This window comes from Pelobates fuscus, chromosome 7 (genome assembly GCF_036172605.1).
Source record: "Pelobates fuscus isolate aPelFus1 chromosome 7, aPelFus1.pri, whole genome shotgun sequence".
NCBI classification, from domain to species: domain Eukaryota; kingdom Metazoa; phylum Chordata; class Amphibia; order Anura; family Pelobatidae; genus Pelobates; species Pelobates fuscus.
In genome coordinates this window covers 79,105,485-79,123,645 of record NC_086323.1, presented here as the reverse complement: position 1 = coordinate 79,123,645, position 18,161 = coordinate 79,105,485, and the positions used below count along the sequence as shown (strand labels likewise).

At 43.1% G+C, this 18,161-nt stretch overlaps 1 protein-coding gene across 3 annotated transcripts in view; it reads right to left on the bottom strand.

Annotated features, from left to right (window-relative positions):
* Nucleotides 1–614: 614 nt before the first annotated feature.
* CAMSAP2 (calmodulin regulated spectrin associated protein family member 2) overlaps nucleotides 615–18,161 on the bottom strand; it is a 90,422-nt gene continuing 72,875 nt past the window's right edge. For 2 of the 3 annotated variants that reach the window (XM_063426112.1, XM_063426114.1), the window contains 7 exons: nucleotides 16,012–18,118; nucleotides 13,544–13,680; nucleotides 12,091–12,314; nucleotides 11,231–11,303; nucleotides 8,528–8,652; nucleotides 2,551–2,669; nucleotides 615–1,700 (listed from right to left, as the gene is read on the bottom strand). In XM_063426112.1, the coding sequence (XP_063282182.1) occupies nucleotides 1,395–1,700; nucleotides 2,551–2,669; nucleotides 8,528–8,652; nucleotides 11,231–11,303; nucleotides 12,091–12,314; nucleotides 13,544–13,680; nucleotides 16,012–18,118 (3,091 nt within the window). In that variant the 3' untranslated portion in view covers nucleotides 615–1,394. Of the gene's footprint in view, nucleotides 1,701–2,550; nucleotides 2,670–8,527; nucleotides 8,653–11,230; nucleotides 11,304–12,081; nucleotides 12,315–13,543; nucleotides 13,681–16,011; nucleotides 18,119–18,161 lie in introns of all 3 variants that reach the window. The other variant, XM_063426113.1, reaches the window with a different exon arrangement.

Below are 18,161 nucleotides of genomic sequence, written 5' to 3'. Positions count from 1 at the left end.
TTCTCTCATTATAAACTAAATTGGAAAAAAAAACAGACATATATCAAAAACTTTACAATACATTGTTTGAATTAATACTAGCAATCTCAATCTTGAACATTAAAAGTCAAGAATTTAAACACACAGCCGATTTCCTTTCATCCTTATAAAATGCACGCTACCCTAACAGGACAATGGAAAAAAATGTCCCAGCCTGCAACCTTAGTGTTTTTTTTTTTATATATATAATGACAGTTATGCCCTAGGAGTGCCCAAAAGGTTCCCAGTTTTGGAAGAATTAGTCTGGCAGAGCATCATGAGAGTTGTAGTTCACACCTGGGTGTATAACTTGTTACTTTTAACACTGATTCTGACATTGACATTAGTCTTGTAATTTCAGGACATTTTGCCATAATGTATGTGGAATACAACGTATAAAAAAAAAAACCTGCAATAAAGGAGATATTAAAGTGGCAGCAGAAATTGGGTAAGACTTTTGTTAGCTCATATATTTAAAAAAAAAAAAAATGTAACACTATATCCCAAGCAATAAAATGTCTCTAAATTGAAGACAATTTGAAAACATATTAAAAAAACAAAACAGAACAAATATATATATATAATACAGTAGCAATCCATGAGGTGGTTAAAATAAAACTGGACCAAAATGTAGTGCTTATAACAATACAAGCGGCAAAGAGCGCATTGCATTCTGGGAATGAAATTGCACACGAGAGCTTTGCATTCTGGGAATGTCAGACTAATGGGTGCTTGTATCAAAGGTCTTTATAGACCTTTCTTAAGCTATAAAAAAATAGTTAGCGAGAGACGTGTTCAGTCAAATACATGCTTACTGGCTTTGCATTTTGTTTTTGAGGTAAGCAGAACTGTTTAACCCTTTTACTTCTATGAGGTCCTGCGACATATTTTAAGGGAATTGAGTTGCCTCACTCTGCCAGTAAAAGGGTTAATAATGTTATAGTTTACACTCTCTGCCTACTACAAAAGCAAACAGGAAAGAAAATATCAATATCTAGCAAAACTCATCGTCGTCACTTACTCACACAGACGCAGCATAAAAAATAATATATAAGGCAGGAGATGTCAAGTCATTCCACTCACCAAAGATGGAAAAATGTCAGTACTTCAGTGTCTGATCAAAAACGCACGTGCCCTAGAAGTCAATAAACATACAGCTACCCCACCCAATTATGTGACTTAAAAACGTTTTGTGATAAATAACCAACCCACCCCGCCATCCCCATATCATCCACATCCCCACAATATCAGCCCTCGATTAATACTGTCCTACATTCCAGTTTTGTTTAAAGACAGCAGTTAGCGTCTAGTTTCACTCTATTAAAGTTTCATTGGCAAGAAGAAATATCTAGTTTTCAAATGGAAAATGTCAGCCGCTACGCCTTAGGGGAAAGAAGTTTTTTAGGAGTTTGGGGTCTCTTCGTCTGCCACAGGTGGCTGTGAATGGTCACAGCATCAACACTAGCCGACAATGTTTTGGCGGGGATGTGGCTGAACTGCTTGCGATCTGAGTTGTACTTGTAGAGGTTCTCGATCATCTTGCGGGAAATGGAGCGTGGGCCGATGCCTGTCAATTTGCTGATCTCCTCAGTTTCCGGGCAGTATGTGTAGAGAGACCTGAACATGCATCCAGAATCGCGAAAGAGGATTAGAAAGTTGTTGGCATTGGATTTTTCCATTTCCTGTTAGAGAGATGATAAAGAAATATTTAGGAATATATCTGGTTCTCCTGTTGTAACCTTACAAACATACTCAAAATACATATATTGTTTTCCTTAAGTTATTCAGCTAGTCATTAAATAATGTCATATAGACATCAATTTAATCTTTTGGGTTAAGCTTTTCAAATTATTTGATATTTTGGAATAGACCAATAAAATATATTTATATATTTAAAAAATCTGCCAAGATATTAAAAAGATCAAAATATTAAATAATAAAATATATTTCAAATTATTAAATCATTTTTAAAAGTTTATCCAAACATATTAAATAGAGGCCATAGTTAACTTAGTTAACAACTCAAAAAATTGAGTTTATCATAAAAAGATAAAATCTTTGTGAAATACTCACAAAAAAAGACTGAAAAGATATCTTAAGACAAAGTAGCGAGAACTTTATCTTGTGATTCCCCCCCATCCCCCCCTCTTCTTGACAAATCGCAGAGCTACTGCAGTCAAGTTTTGTCATTCCCCCCAGCTATCACTAGTGACTACTGTGGAAAAAAGTAAAATAAAAAGTAATGGTGTATAGTTGCTCCAGCCACAGAGATTGCCACAGACATTAGTTGATCATGATTGTGCGTAACAGTACAGCACTGACATGGGTTCCTGGCAGATGAAGTGCCAGGGGCTGAAGAGGATCACCTGGATGGAGATGGGTGTGGACAGCTAAAGAGAAGTAAAACCTTCCTTCCCTTGCACCCCTGGGCCACCGCACACCATGTGGCAATGTCACAATCTGAAGTCTTTGCAAAATATGCAATTACCCCAGAAGGTGTCAGAGCCACTATAACAAAGGAGAGAAACTGACCTCTAAAATCTTGTTCTTTTGACCTTCATTTACTTTTCCAGCCAAGCAGCAGTGAGAGAGGGCATTGTGGATAATATATTTGTTGGATTTTGCACTTGGCTCTTTGTATAACTTTGGTCCTGTAAAGAAAAAGCAATTTTAGAAGAAGAAGAATGGCCTGCCTTTCAGTTAGATCACTGCTACTTAAATATATTTTAAATCTGTGGTTGACTGATAGACCTAATGAAAGACAACAAAGAGAGCTAAAATGGAGTTAACTGAATAAAAAAAAAAAAAAGAACAGACACTGTCTAATTTAATAAACATTGTTAATGAAAACGAGATTGACGTTCTTAATATTTCATGCAATCTCTACTGAGGTTTAACCCCTTAAGGACCAAACTTCTGGAATAAAAGGGATTAAAGAAAATTTAAGGGGTTAAAGAAAATTTGTGAAAAAAAAACAAAAAACGTTTTCAACGGGCCCTTGAACACCCACCAATAACAAAAGTACTGACATCATGATACATAGCTGTGAACTATAAGTTTACATTATGCAGGGCGTCTGTCATTTAAATCAATCACACAGTGCAATTTACTAACCACAGTGTTTCAAAGCAAAAGAAATAAAGAAATGGTTGCACCAAAAATGATAAATAATAAACTTAAAATACAAATTGTTCTTCTGGAGGGAACAGCTTCAGGATATCCTCAAAATATTATCTTCTGGAAGGCATCCTTAAATATGGAAATCCTCAATGTTACAAGATACAGAAAAACACAGACAACATAACACACTGGTGCTTTTTAGTATATCTTTGTTCTTCTGTTTCATAACAGCTTGAAGTTCTCCATATTTAAGGATACCCATCAGAATAAATATTTCTAAGAATATCCTGATGCTTCCCCCTTCAGAAGAACATTTGTGCTTATTATTCTTTTGGTCACAATCTTTTTATTTCTTTCCCTTGCACTCGGCTTTATGGAGATAGAGAGATTCCACTATTAAGTGTTTGCTGCCCAACCCAACTTCATTCCAGACACTTAGAGCTTACTTCATATTTTATTGCTGACAGTGGCGTACACATGATCCATGAGGCCGCGCTGCGAAAATTGATCCGTGCCCCCCGCCCTCCCGATGCTTACTCTGCGGGGGCCGCAACACATGGCGGCGGGCACCGCGGTATGTACGCCAGTGCATGCAGATACACATACACTTAAAGGATCACTATAGGCACTCAGATCACTTCAGCTCAATGAAGTGGTCAGGGTGCCAGGTCCCTCTAGTTTTAACCCTGCAGCTGAAAACATAGCAGTTTCAGAGAAACTGCTATGTTTCACTGAGGGTTAAAGGCAGGGCCGGACTGGGAGAAAAATTCGGCCCAGGCATTTTTTATCACAGCGGCCCACTAAGAGGAGGTGTGTTTTGTCATCACCAATGACAAGCACGCCCCCTCTCAAAGTGAGCATGTTGGTTCAATGCTCTTCCAGGGCAGATCATGCGCAGAGCTCTGCTGAAGAGCTCTAGCATGAGAAAAAAAAACTGTATTTGTTCTGCACAGTGCAAGCAAATGTAATAACATGCTTGCACTGTGTTTCCTTGCAACTTGTCTCTGGTGTCTCTATAAATGGATACCAGGAGACAAAAATGCCAGGAAAGAGTATACGGCATGTGTTTGGAGTCTGCTTGTGGTATTGCGTGTGTGTAGAGTGAGCTGATTGTGGTGTAGTATTGTGTAATAAGGTTGGTTTTAGTCATGTTGTGTTTGTGGTGTAATGTGATGCATATGTGGCTAGGGGCTGTAGAGAATGTATGTATAGTGGATGTAGCAAGTGTGTGCATACAGGCTATAGAGTGTGTGTATGGGTGATGTAGTGTTTGTAGAAAGTGTGTGTTTAAGGGTGTAGTATGTGTTTGCTTACAAGGAATCTAGTGTGTGTGTGTATAGGGGATCCAGAGTGTGTATGTTAAGAGTGTAGAGTGTGTGTGCGTATAGGAGTCTAGTGTGTGTTTGAAGGACCCAGAATGTGTAGGAGATCTAGTGAGTGTATGTATATAAGGATTCAGAGTGTATAAAGGGATCTAGTGTGTGTATGATCCAGAGTTGGGTAAGGGATCTAGTGTGTGTCTGGAATGTAATGTGTTTAGGGGTGCAGTATGTATGTATGTATGTATGTATGTATGTATGTATGTATGTATGTATATATATATATATATATATATATATGTGTGTGTTTGGAACTATTGTGTATGTGTGTGGTGCAGTGTGTTGGGGGGGGTTCTGTGTGTATGTGAGGGGTGCAGTATGTGTGTGTGAGGGGTGCTGTGTGTGAGGGGTGCGGTGTGTGAGGGGTGCGGTGTGTGAGAGTGCTGTGTGTGAGAGTGCTGTGTGTGAGAGTGCTGTGTGTGAGAGTGCTGTGTGATGTGTGTGTGACAGTGCTGTGTGTGCTGTGTGTGCTGTGTGTGAGAGTGCTGTGTGTGCTGTGTGTGAGAGTGCTGAGTGTGCTGTGTGTAAGAGTACTGTGTATGATGTGTGTGTGAGAGTGCTGTGTGTGTGTGAGAGAGTGCTGTGTGTGTGTGTGTGAGAGTGCTGTGTGTGTGTGTGTGAGAGTGCTGTGTGTGATGGGTTAGAGAGTGCTGTGTGTGAGAGTACTGTGTATGATGTGTGTGTGAGAGTGCTGTGTGTGCTGTGTGTGAGAGTGCTGTGTGTGATGTGTGTGAGAGTGCTAAGTGTGATGGGTGTGAGAGTGCTGAGTGTGATGGGTGTGAGAGTGCTGTGTGTGATGTGTGTGAGAGTGCTGTGTGTGATGGGTGTGTGAGAGTGCTGTGTGTGATGGGTGTGTGAGAGTGCTGTGTGTGATGGGTGTGTGAGAGTGCTGTGTGTGTGAGAGTGCTGTGTGTGTGAGAGAGTGCTGTGTGTGAGAGTACTGTGTATGATGTGTGTGTGAGAGTGCTGTGTGTGAGAGTGCTGTGTGTGAGAGTGCTGTGTGTGAGAGTGCTGTGTGAGAGTGCTGTGTGTGATGTGTGTGAGAGTGCTGAGTGTGATGGGTGTGAGAGTGCTGAGTGTGAGAGTGCTGAGTGTGATGGGTGTGAGAGTGCTGTGTGTGATGGGTGTGAGAGTGCTGTGTGTGATGGGTGTGAGAGTGCTGTGTGTGATGGGTGTGAGAGCGCTGTGTGTGATGGGTGTGAGAGTGCTGTGTGTGATGGGTGTGAGAGTGCTGTGTGTGATGGGTGTGAGAGTGCTGTGTGTGAGTGTGATGTGTGTGAGAGTGCTGAGTGTGATGTGGGTGAGAGTGCTGTATAAATGTTAGAATGGATTGTGTGTGGGGGGGAGGGGTAAATAAACAAATAATATAACAGCCATTATGTCCCCCCCCCCCCCTTCTTACCTTTAGCCTGGGAGGGGGGGACCGGCACGCTGGTGAGTGGGAGGGGGAGACCGACGCTCGCACACTATCCCTGGTGGTCCTAGTGGTGAGTGAACTCTAGCCTGCGGGCTAGAGTTCACTCTCGCGAGATCCGGTCGTTGCCATGGCAACGCGCCGGATCTCGCGAGAGGAACCCAGCGGAGCTGCAAGTTAGAGCTCCGCCGGGTCCTCTCTCCGGGCAGGCTGGCTCCCTCCCTCTCTCCCCGTCGGCGGCCGCATATCTATTCAAGTGGGCCGGTGAGGGAGATATTTGATCTCCCCACCGGCCCTCCATGGAAAACAGGGGGGCCGGCGCTCGGATAGTGCCGGCCCTGCAAAGACCGGCAGGGGAGATCCTGGGACCTTCCCCTGCTGGCCTCGGCCCATGGCCACCGCGGCCCACCGGGCATTTGTCGGGTGTGCCCGATGGCCAGTCCGGGCCTGGTTAAAGGGACACTATAGTCACCCAGACCACTTCAGCTCAATGAAGTGGTCTGGGTGCCAGGTCCCCCAGGTTTTAACCCTGCAGCTGTAAAAATAGCAGTTTCAGAGAAACTGCTATGTTTACATTGCAGGGTTAATCCAGCCTCTAGTGGCTCTCTTCCCGACAGCCGCTAGAGGCGCATCTGCGATGCTGGATGCGAAATTCACATCCAGCGTGCAGAACGTCCATAGGAAAGCATTGAGAAATGCTTTCCTATAGACAGTTTGAATGCGCGTGCAGCACTTGCCGCGCATGCTCATTCTGCTCCACTCGGGAGCTGACGTTATTATTATTATTATTATAGCAATTTATATAGCGCCAACAGATTCCGTAGCGCTTTACAATATTATGAGAGGGGATTTGACTATAAATAGGACAATTACAAATAAACTTACAGGAACAATAGGTTGAAGAGGACCCTGCTCGAACGAGCTTACATTCTATAGACGTTGGCGGGGGAGGAGTTGTCATCAGCGCCGAGGGAGCCCGGCGCTGGATAAAGGTAAGCTGCTGAAGGGGTTTTAACCCCTTCAGCACCACAGGTGGGGGACTCTGAGGGTGGGGACACCCTTAAGGAACTATAGTGTCAGGAAAACCGCTTTGTTTTCCTGACACTATAGTGATCCTTTAATCCAGCCTCTAGTAGCTGTCTCACTGACAGCCGCTAGAGGCGCTTCCGCGATTCTCACTGTTATGACGTCCATAGGAAAGCATTGAGTAATGCTTTCCTATGGGCGGTTTGAATGCCCACGCGGCTCTTGCCGCGCATGCGCAGTCGTAGCTGAGAGGCGGATCGGGGCGGAGAGATCCCCAGCGCCAAAGGAGCCTGGCGCTGGAGGAAGGTAAGTGCTGAAGGGGTTTTAACCACAGACACACACTCTCACGAAAAGACGCATACACACTAGCTAGCAGACACACACATTTAACTGACAGACATACACACTCACTGACAGACAGACACAAATACACGACACAAATACACACTCACTCACAAAATATACGCTCTCACTGACACACACACTCACTAACAGACACCAAACAGACTCACTAACAGACACATACAAATACACAGTAACACTCACACTGACACTCACACTGACACTCACAAACGAACACACAAACACAGACACAAAAAAAACTAACACACATACACTAACATTTTTTTTTATTTAATCCCCCTTTGGGAGTGCTGAGGGGATTTCACTTTTCCCTGGTGTCCATTGGGGCTGCTGGGCGGCCGCTCCTGCAGGCAGCGAGGGAGCACTGATCCTCCGGTTCAGCTCCCTCGCGCGCCGCTTACTGATGCTGGAGCGACATCATATTCCGGCTCCTGCATCACTGCGGTGCGCGAGAGAGAGCTGTGCAGAGAGCGCTCAGGGGAGAATACTCCCTTGCGGGCCCGCCCGCCAACAGATAACCACTGCCAGCCTTGGGGGACCCTGAGGTGGCCAGCTCCTGGGCCCCACAGGAGAAGAGGCTGGCAAACTGGTGTACATACCTGGGTCGCAGGTCGGCCGAGCCCCCTGGTGGGCCGGGCCTGGTCGCAGCTGCGACCTCGGTATGTACGCCAGTGATTGCTGACTATTTACACTTTTTCAAAACGTATGTATTTATATCACTGGTGGTTGAGGATTTTATTTCTGCTTCTGTGCCACAAGTAAAGGTATAAACTGCTCAGTTACACGTGTGTGTACTCAAGTCACAAATACAGTAACTATGCAATCCTGGGCTTGATATGTAGAATCTTATTATTATTATTATTATTATTATTATTGCAATTTATATAGCGCCAACAGATTCCGTAGCGCTTTACAATATTAAGAAGGGGATTTAACTATAAATAGGACAATTACAAATAAACTTACAGGAACAATAGGTTGAAGAGGACCCTGCTCGATCGAGCTTACATTCTATAGGAGCTTTCATTATCTTATAATTTATATGTTTTTGTGCGATTTTTAGAAGAATGAAGTGTAAATTAAATTTTATCTACACGAAGAGGACATGGCTATCCACATATTTTGCTAGTTGGCCATCTATTAATGTACAAGTATAATTGATTTATCCAGAAGCTTATGAGCATTAATGCATAAACACATCACTCACCCGTATATTCCGTTGCTGATGCCACTGAAGAAGTAGTTGAGGCGTTTTCCCAGTCTTTATCACCATTACGACTGTTAGAACAACCAGGAGTACCTAATCCATCCCCTGACTCTGACCTAAAAGGACTGAAAAATAAAAAATGTCACACCTAAGTAGTAGTGTTCAGGAATAGTAAGAAACATTTACCCTACCCATTTGAAAGCATTTTGAATATTATGTTTCCTTATCCTCTATAGTTAACCAATATGTGTTTATATGTCTGAAGAAAAAAATAATTAAATTCCAGAGAAGTGAGAATGGCAAGATGTCTTAGTTTACCTCTTTACACCCATTGATTTATTATACTTTTAGCAATCATTAAGGAGTATATCAATGTTATTAGCTGTATTTTTTTGTATTGTTTTTTTTAAATCTACAATGAACCTATCAATGCATAGAAAGTATGAAAACAATGCATCAACTGCCAATCAAAGTCTCCTAAAGTTACCTTCCCTCCTTCACCTCCTAACTGTCCTGCTTTATGTTGATAAGTAGTGATGTCCCGAACTGTTCGCTGGCAAGTAGTGATGTCCCGAACTGTTCGCTGGTGAATAGTTCCCGGCGAACATCGCTTGTTCGCATTCGCCACGGATGCGAACACATGCGCTGTTCGGTCCACCCCTATTCGTCATCATTGAGTAAACTTTGACCCTGTACCTCACAGTCAGCAGACACATTCCAGCCAATCAGCAGCAGACCCTCCCTCCCAGACCCTCCCACCTCCTGGACAACATCCATTTTACATTCATTGTGAAGCTGCATTCTTAGTGAGAGTAGGGACAGTGTAGCTGCTGCTGATTTGATAGGGAAATTGATAGCTAGGCTAGTGTATTCAGTGTCCACTACAGTCCAGAAGGACTCATCTGATCTCTGCTGTGCAAATGGTGTCGTGCCTGTTGAGGGACCCTCGTATAAAAAGGCTGAAGGAGAACGACCTGTACTGGGTGTCCACGCTACTAGACCCCCGGTATAAGCAGAAAGTGCCTGAAATGTTACCGAATTACGGCAAGTCAGAAAGGATGCAGCAGTTCCAAAATCAATTAAAACGTATGCTTTACACAGCGTATGAGGGTGATGTCACAGCACAACGGGAATCTAACAGGGGAAGAGGTGAAAGTAATCCTCCTCCTCCCACGACCACGCCGGCAAGGACAGGACACTTTACAGACGTGTTGTTGATGGAGGACATGCGGAGCTTTTTAAGTCCTAGGCATCGCCACAGCCCTTCGGGGTCCACCCTCAGAGAACGACTCGACCAACAGGTAGCAGACTACCTTGCCTTAACTGCAGATATCGACACTCTGAGGAGCGATGAACCCCTTGACTACTGGGTGTGCAGGCTTGACCTGTGGCCTGAGCTATCCCAATTTGCGATAGAACTTCTGGCCTGCCCCGCTTCAAGTGTCCTGTCAGAAAGGACCTTCAGTGCAGCAGGAGGTATTGTCACTGAGAAGAGAACTCGCCTAGGTCAAAAAAGTCTAGATTACCTCACCTTTATTAAGATGAATGAGGGATGGCTCCCGAAGGGACTGACAGTGGGCGATACATTCGACTGAAAAAGGCCTGATGAGGGAGACTACTTAACACACCACTCCTATCTGGTGGCACATTATATTGCACGCGCAGTGCCCCAAATTTGAAGTAGGAGGACCGACCAAGCATCTTTTCCCATCTCCCGCTTCCTAAAATCGATGCCTTATATACACGTCCCCTGATAGGGGACGTAACAGGGATTAAACTGATAAGAATAGTACTACTTAACACACTACTCCTATCTGGTGGCACATTAGATTGCACGCGCAGTGCCCCAAATTTGAAGTAGGAGGACCGACCAAGCATCTTTTTCCATCTCCCGGTTCCTGGGTGGAGGAAGAGAGACCTTCAATGACATCAGTGAGGACAAGGAACGGGACATGGCTAGATTGGTATCCAACCTTGTGCAAATGGGGAGTTTGCGGTTGTGTAAATGGACTGTTTGCGGTGCGTTAAACGGGGAGTTTGGTCTGTCACTGTGAAGCGGGCGTAACACTTACACTATCGATACAACATCATACCTGATGTTTTAAAGCACGTTATTCCAAACAATTTAGGAATGTTAGGTGATGTATGCCCTTTATGGATTAAAACCAGACTCTGCATCAACTATGTAATTTTCCATGGGAGTTTTGCCATGGATCCCCCTCCGGCATGCCACAGTCCAGGTGTTAGTCCCCTTGAAACAACTTTTCCATCACTATTGTGGCCAGAAAGAGTCCCTGTGGGTTTTAAAATTCGCCTGCCCATTGAAGTCTATGGCGGTTCGCGAACTTTTTTCGGAAGTTCGCGTTTGCGAACCGAAAATTTTATGTTCGCGACGTCACTATTGATAAGTAATGTTGACGTCACTTCCTCATACTAGGCAGTAGATACTATTGAAAAAGAACACTCCAAGCGCCATATCAACTAAAATAGTTAGACTGCTTACAATGTGGAAGTGCCAGGGGACACATGGCACCATAACCTCTATTGAGGGATGTGGTGGTTATGGTGTTTGGAGTGTTTCTTCAATATCACATCATAGAGAAAACAAAAATATTTTACTTTTTAGAAGTTTATTATTAAAAGCATAATTAAGGCCGATAGCTGTGTAGAAGTGAATCTCCATTAAGGGCTATGGTTATTTACCTTGGTGTTCTTTTCCCAGAATGCACACTTTCATTTTCAGCTGTGTTCAAAGATGCGAAGGAAAGACTAGAAACTGGGAAAAAACAGAAAATGCATATTTTGTTATACCGGGAACAACTGATTTTAAATTCATGTACAAGGAAAACAGTGTTGCAGAATTATCAAAGGATTTGCAAACTTTAAGTCAGGGCTAAGAACATAGTCCAGGCTAGGAACTGATAATCACATAATAGCAGTATAACAAAATTTAGGCTCTGGTTAAAAAATGACAGGGGTCTCATATCTTTGTCACTTTTGCTACATCAAACCAGATGTCAACACAAAAGAACAAAAAAGGCGCAAAGGTTGCAGCTCGCATCATTTTAGGTCAATTTAAAGCAAGAATGACGCTGATTCGATACTGTTGGGACCGTGGCTTCATCAATATTGGAGAAAGGTCTCACAAGCTGGGATCAAAGGTGAATTGATGCAGAAACATCAATATTGGTGCGTGACTTTACACTTCTGTACTTTCTTTTCTCCCCTTCTCAGTTTTTCTTCTCTCTTACGCTATTTCCCCTACCACTGTTTTGTTCCTACAAATGTTATTTTTACCTTCTCCATATCTGATGTTTTTCCAGTTATTGTGGATAAATTGAGGGGAGTGGGTATGCAGTGCTACTTCTAAAGCAGCACAGAATTGAATGGAAATTCGTAGAAGGTGTTTTACTGTATAATATATACATATTTTTTTTATGTGAGTATATTTGGTGAGTTTATTTGGTTGGTGATTTTAGTGGGAGAATGAAAATTGAACACTAGCTATTATTTGGTTATTTGTCTATAGATGAACACTAAATACATGTACGTACTTGTCTTACCTGGTGGGGGCCCGGTTGGTGTTTTTGGAGACTCAAGCTGGTGGTCCCTATGAATGGATTTGGGCCGGGGTTTTCTTGATTTATTAAAGTTTGTTCGGGGCTTTATTACAGAGTCCATGTCTTCCATTAATTTCAACTGTTTCCTGCGCATGTATTCTTGCTTTATATATTCCCGTCTGGCCTTTTCATCCTCCTTTTTAGTACGTTCCTCTTCAGATTTCCGCCTAGAGGAAAAATTAAGGCCATTTAAAAACTGCAAGAAGAGCATAATTAAATTTGTTTATTGCAGATGCCTATTGAGAAAGTATACAGAAACAAGGTTTCTATTTCTCCTCCTCATTCGCAGCGTTTGCCCTGACTTTGTCTTGTCTGTAATTGATTATGATGGCATGTTCTAAATCTTTAATAAAAATGTAAAATAATACTCATTATCTCAAGAAAAGGTTAACACAAATTATAGGTGTTTTTTAATACTTTATTAAATGGTGTAAATCCCTGAGAAGTGACAGTTTTCCTGTGATAACAGCTTAGTCAGAAAGCAAAATATGATAATCTTGTCCACTATTGACATGGAGCCCCCAAATATTAGATTTTTCACTAACATATGGAACCATTTTCCTACAACATTCCCTCCTATGTATTGTAATAGGATCATCTGAGCGCCACTGAACTGTCAATGCACCCAATGTATATATGTTTCCTACAAACAAGGTTAGAATTGCAGAACATTGTTGGCTATATGTCCCTAGAATGCTCAACCAGCCTTTACCTCTGCAACGTTAACATTGACCAGTGTGGTTCTAGACTATAAGACCAAGAATACTAGACTATAAGCCAAGAATACTACTTTGCCTTTACCTCTGCAATGCTAACATTGACCGGTGTGGTTCTAGACTATAAGCCAAGAATACTACCTTGCCTTTACCTCTGCAATGCTAACATTGACCGGTGTGGTTCTAGAATATAAGCCAAGAACACTACCTTGCCTTTACCTCTGCAATGCTAACATTGACCGGTGTGGTTCTAGAATATAAGCCAAGAACACTACCTTGCCTTTACCTCTGCAACGCTAACATTGACCGGTGTGGTTCTAGACTATAAGCCAAGAATACTACCTTGCCTTTACCTCTGCAATGCTAACATTGACCGGTGTGGTTCTAGAATATAAGCCAAGAACACTACCTTGCCTTTACCTCTGCAATGCTAACATTGACCGGTGTGGTTCTAGAATATAAGCCAAGAACACTACCTTGCCTTTACCTCTGCAACACTAACATTGACCAGTGTGGTTCTAGACTATAAGACCAAGAATACTACCTTGCCTTTACCTCTGCAACGCTAACATTGACCAGTGTGGTTCTAGACTATAAGACCAAGAATACTACCTTGCCTTTACCTCTGCAACGCTAACATTGACCAGTGTGGTTCTAGACTATAAGACCAAGAATACTACCTTGCTTCTTCTTTCAGTTGTTCTTGCTCTAGCTCAAGTTCTTGCTTCCTCTGGTGATTTTCTCGCTCTCTCCTCAGTCTCTTCTCCAGCAGAGCTGCGCGCTTTGCTGCCATATCATTTTCCTCTTTGCGGTCATCCTTATGGCAAAAAAATTAAGAGATTTTAAATTTTATATATTCTCTTATTACCGGGTATGACACTCCAGGCACCCAAACAGAGGCAATTTATGATTGATTACAGTTAGCTATGGCAATTTTGTTTAATCTCTAGTTAAAAGAAAATGAATAGGCTTGCTCCACAGGCTCACCTTTTCTGCAATCATACCCATGTTGCAGAGTTTCCCTTTCTACTACAATAACTTAGCTGTAATGACTGTTATTATTTGGGTTTCTGGGAGTGGTACTTTAGCCGTTATAACAGAAAACCTATTGGGTCCATAGAACATTACTGTTCAATAATTTGTTGGATAAAATCAGCATTGACATAAAAAGTTATGTGGGTATGATATTGATTCTGTTAGGAGGTAACTTGGGGATTTGTAGAAAATACTTCATATGTGAATATGTTTTTTTAATATCCTTAATGTATTGTTATATATATATATTATATTTATTTATTAAAACAACACATATGTAACATTTGCTGCACTGAGATTATCGGACCTGTATTACAGAGACTCATACTTCATACGTGGGATTTGAAAACATGATCTGCTCAAACAGGAAGACAGCACGCACCTGAACAAACATAGATCAGAACTCATACAATATGTAGAAAATAATATTAGTGCACTTTGTTTCACACTAGCTTTACATTTCAGAGCTGTGACAGGCAAAAATATTTTCTCTAAAAAAATTTCTTATATATCTATCCTTTTTTTTTTCTTCCCACTATGAAGGACAGACAGAGTAACATAATAATCAACATCAGGGGCGGGGCCTGACAGCCAAGATGGCTGGACGTGTTTGTTCACAGCTCCTGACAATCTGAGATAAATCATAGCTTTTAACACGCAAAAAGACAGAATCTCAGCGAGGAACTGACGGTGGATTGACCACACAACGAGAGAGCTCTCGAGGGAAACCTTTATAATACGCCTCGGTACTAACGGAAACCACGGTCCGAACATGCGGCCTAGCGGGCTTAGCGGCCAGGCGCCTGGGGGAGACGGACGATCTCCCGGCAAGGGGCTCACTTTCACCAAAGGTATGTCTGCGGCCCTGCAACCCCCCCCTTTGGACCGGGTAACCCATATGGTGGCTGTGCCCAAGATGGCGGACGACCTCTTGATACAGGAGTGCGAGCCGCGCGGAGCGGGGCTGGACCTCCTAGGGTCTCTGGACATTACACCGCCTGAATCGAGCATTCCACAGATTCTGGCGACAGGCTGGAGGCCCGGATGTCAGCGCCGCGGGCCCGGCAGCTGGGAGGGGAGCGAAATGATGGGAGCTGCAGAGGGCCTTGGCCTCCTCAAAGCATGGAAACCCCACCAGCGAAGAACACGCGGACTGAGAGGGTAAGACCTCGAAAACGAAAAATCAACGCCAAGCTGAAGTTGCTGCACGGCACACGACCACGGAGACCCTACCTACCTGCACAAACACTCGGGCACTCCAGCGGCGGACATGTAACTCAACACCCAGAGGGAGCACACATCAAGCGGCAAGGCCCGCAACGCCGCCACCGGACGAAGTCTGAATATGGACATTCCACACAGAAAGGCAACCAAAACTCATGCCACGGCCAGACGGCAACCCACAAACGAGGGCTAAACACCCCCCATCACCAGACATACCAACAAGGCACCTTTACACCGGGACTTATCTCCCTGAGCCGATTGCCTGGCATCACAAGATGGGATTTAGAACTGCCGCCCGCCACAGCTGTGGCACACCAACACAAGCGGGGCATTGGCTGAGACCGCCATGCCACAGACGCACCAGCCCTCTACCTGGAGGCGCAGGCTGGCCCGGTTGACCAGCGCATGAACCCAATATTGGGTCGTATACACTAACACACTGAGACTCTCTTTAGAGGTTAATGTTCCTCTGGTATAGCTTACCATGTACCACTAACATGCTTCTGGGATACACCGTAAAAATGCAGTACATACCTGAGATGTAATAGCTAACTCAGCATACTCGGTCACGTTACTTAATTTCTTGTAACCACAACTCATGCCATTGTGACTCGCATTTGTTAATCTGATGACCTACTCATTACTCTAATGTTAAAAAAAAGTGCCGATAATCTCAATGCTCCAACTCTTATGCTTGTTAATATGCTCGAGGAATGCTATTGGGGCACCACGAGCCTGTATGTTTTTTTTTCACTCAAAGCACAATAAAAATAAAGAATAAAAAAAAAAATTTAAATTAAAAAAAAAAAAAAAAAAAAAACAAAGACTATGGCTTAATAAATTTTTTTTTGAAGTAAAAAAATAATCAACATCAATAATGTCAACCAACCTTGAAAAAGAAGCCACAGCAAACTTTTTGGTCCTCATTAACTAGATCTTTTTCAGCTTCCACTTCATTCCCCTCTGTCGGAAAATCTGGTGGCTGCAGTTTGGAGAGTGGAACTTCAATAAGGTTTCCATTTTTGGATGCAGTTAAGCTCCGTTCAATGAACATCTCATCATTTGGTGTGAGACACACCGTTTCTACGATAGGCTGAGACAGCACTTCTGATACAGTCGATTCAATGGGTTTTGCTTCCACTTTTTTCTCGGGTCCTCCATATCTTGCAGGCTCATCAGCAGAAGATGTATCTACTTGTGGTGCTCCTGCTGCAGGCTTGCGGTCATCTCCGAAATATACAAATGATCTTGTTTGAATCTGGCTAGGTGAGAACCTACGCAGACGAGGAAGACTGTCTACCGACTGAGGAGGAGTCAATGTGCGGTGTAAAGGTGGTATTTTAAGTTCGTTTGGACGAGGGATCCTTTGGAGCTTAGAGTTAAAAGACACTGTCTTCTTGATGGAAGTTTGTGGTGATATGTGAACAAGTCTAGGGGATTCCAATGTTAAGCAAGGAATTAGAGACCCTGTTAAGGGTTTTGACAAAGGTTTAGAATCTCGTTGGAGTTGTTTCTGCGGAGAAGGTTGAGGAGGAGAAATGACCCATGATTGCTTTTCTCTCATCTGCATCAGCAGGTCCTGTTGCATGGCCAAACGTTGCATTTCTGTTTGGAGAGCACTAAGAGACAAATTTAGCTTTTCTATGGATTTTGTGTATTCCCCAACATCTATCTCACTTACATTTTCTTCAATGGGACTTTGAGGATTCAAGAACTTCTCCCCATCTATAGATATTTGTGGCAATTTCTGCAATTTCAAGGGAGCTTGATCCAGGCTTAGGTTTATATTTGGATTCATCTCAGAGTGGTTGCTGGCTCTTGAATCTATCACTCCATCAGTTTCTTGCCCCACTCTTTCGCTTTCTACACCTGCTGCTTCATCTCTCAGGGGAGAAATCACATCTCCTTTCTTTTTCACTACAGTAAGAAATGCAGTTCTGCCCATTCTCTGACGCTGCCGTGTAAACGCTGCTTCTACTTTCTTCTTCTGAGCCTCAATAGCTCTTCTTTTAGCCTCCAGTTTCATCCTCAGCTGCACTACTTCAGATGCCAACAGCTGTGTTGTATCCTTGCTTTGTGGAACGCCACTCTCTTCCTGTATTTGTCCAATTGCTAATATATGAGGGATATTTAACTCTGATCCTTCTGGAGTAGTCTTTTGCGAGCTGCTTCCACTGCTCCTACTGTCTCCATGGTTCAGTTTCCTAAACTTTTGCTCTGCAAAACTGGTCATCTTTACGCCAGAACTAGAAGAGGCTGTACTTCCTGCCTGTGACTTGCCACTTACTGAACTTGGACAGGGGCTTACTGGATCTCTCAGATTAGCAACTCCATAATCTTGGTGGAGCTTCAGTGGATCATCTAAATCAGAATCTAAGCTTACGGTGTAGTCTTTCAAAGATGAATTATCATCCATGGTTTCAGGGATATCTTCTGATGGCACGTGAATTCCAGTGTCAACCTCTGTGGTGTCGCTGACTGGACTCTGGGCACCTTTCCATCCATCAAGGAGGTCTAAGTTAGGTTCTGTAAGAATAGCTGAATTTGTATCATTACTATGCAAGAAGAAACCATTATTCACTTGGTCCCCAATAATGGGTGTTTTCTCAGGGTTATGGATTATCTGTAGGGCTTCTTCAATACTAGGAGCTTCTATCTGACAATCAAGTTCATCAAAACTGAGCCTATTTTGATGTGGGCCATTGGATCGTTTGTATTGATCTCCTTCATCGGAGTCCCATTGTTCATCGTTAGGTGAAACTCTATCATGGTTTAGAGAAAGCTGATTAAACTCCTCATGAATACTTTCAGATGGTCCTTGTCCATTAATAGGTTGGAATGATAGATTTTTGCGAATATGTTTGGGTACACGAGCCACATTGAGAGAGAAGCCTTCATTGCTGATGGATCTCTGGATAGGTCTGCTTGGAGTTGTCACACGGATTTCATCTTCCTTATCAAAAGAGATGTCAAATGAGACACCATGCACGGATGATCTGCAAGAAAATCAAGTTAAAAGCAAATAACATAACCAATCAA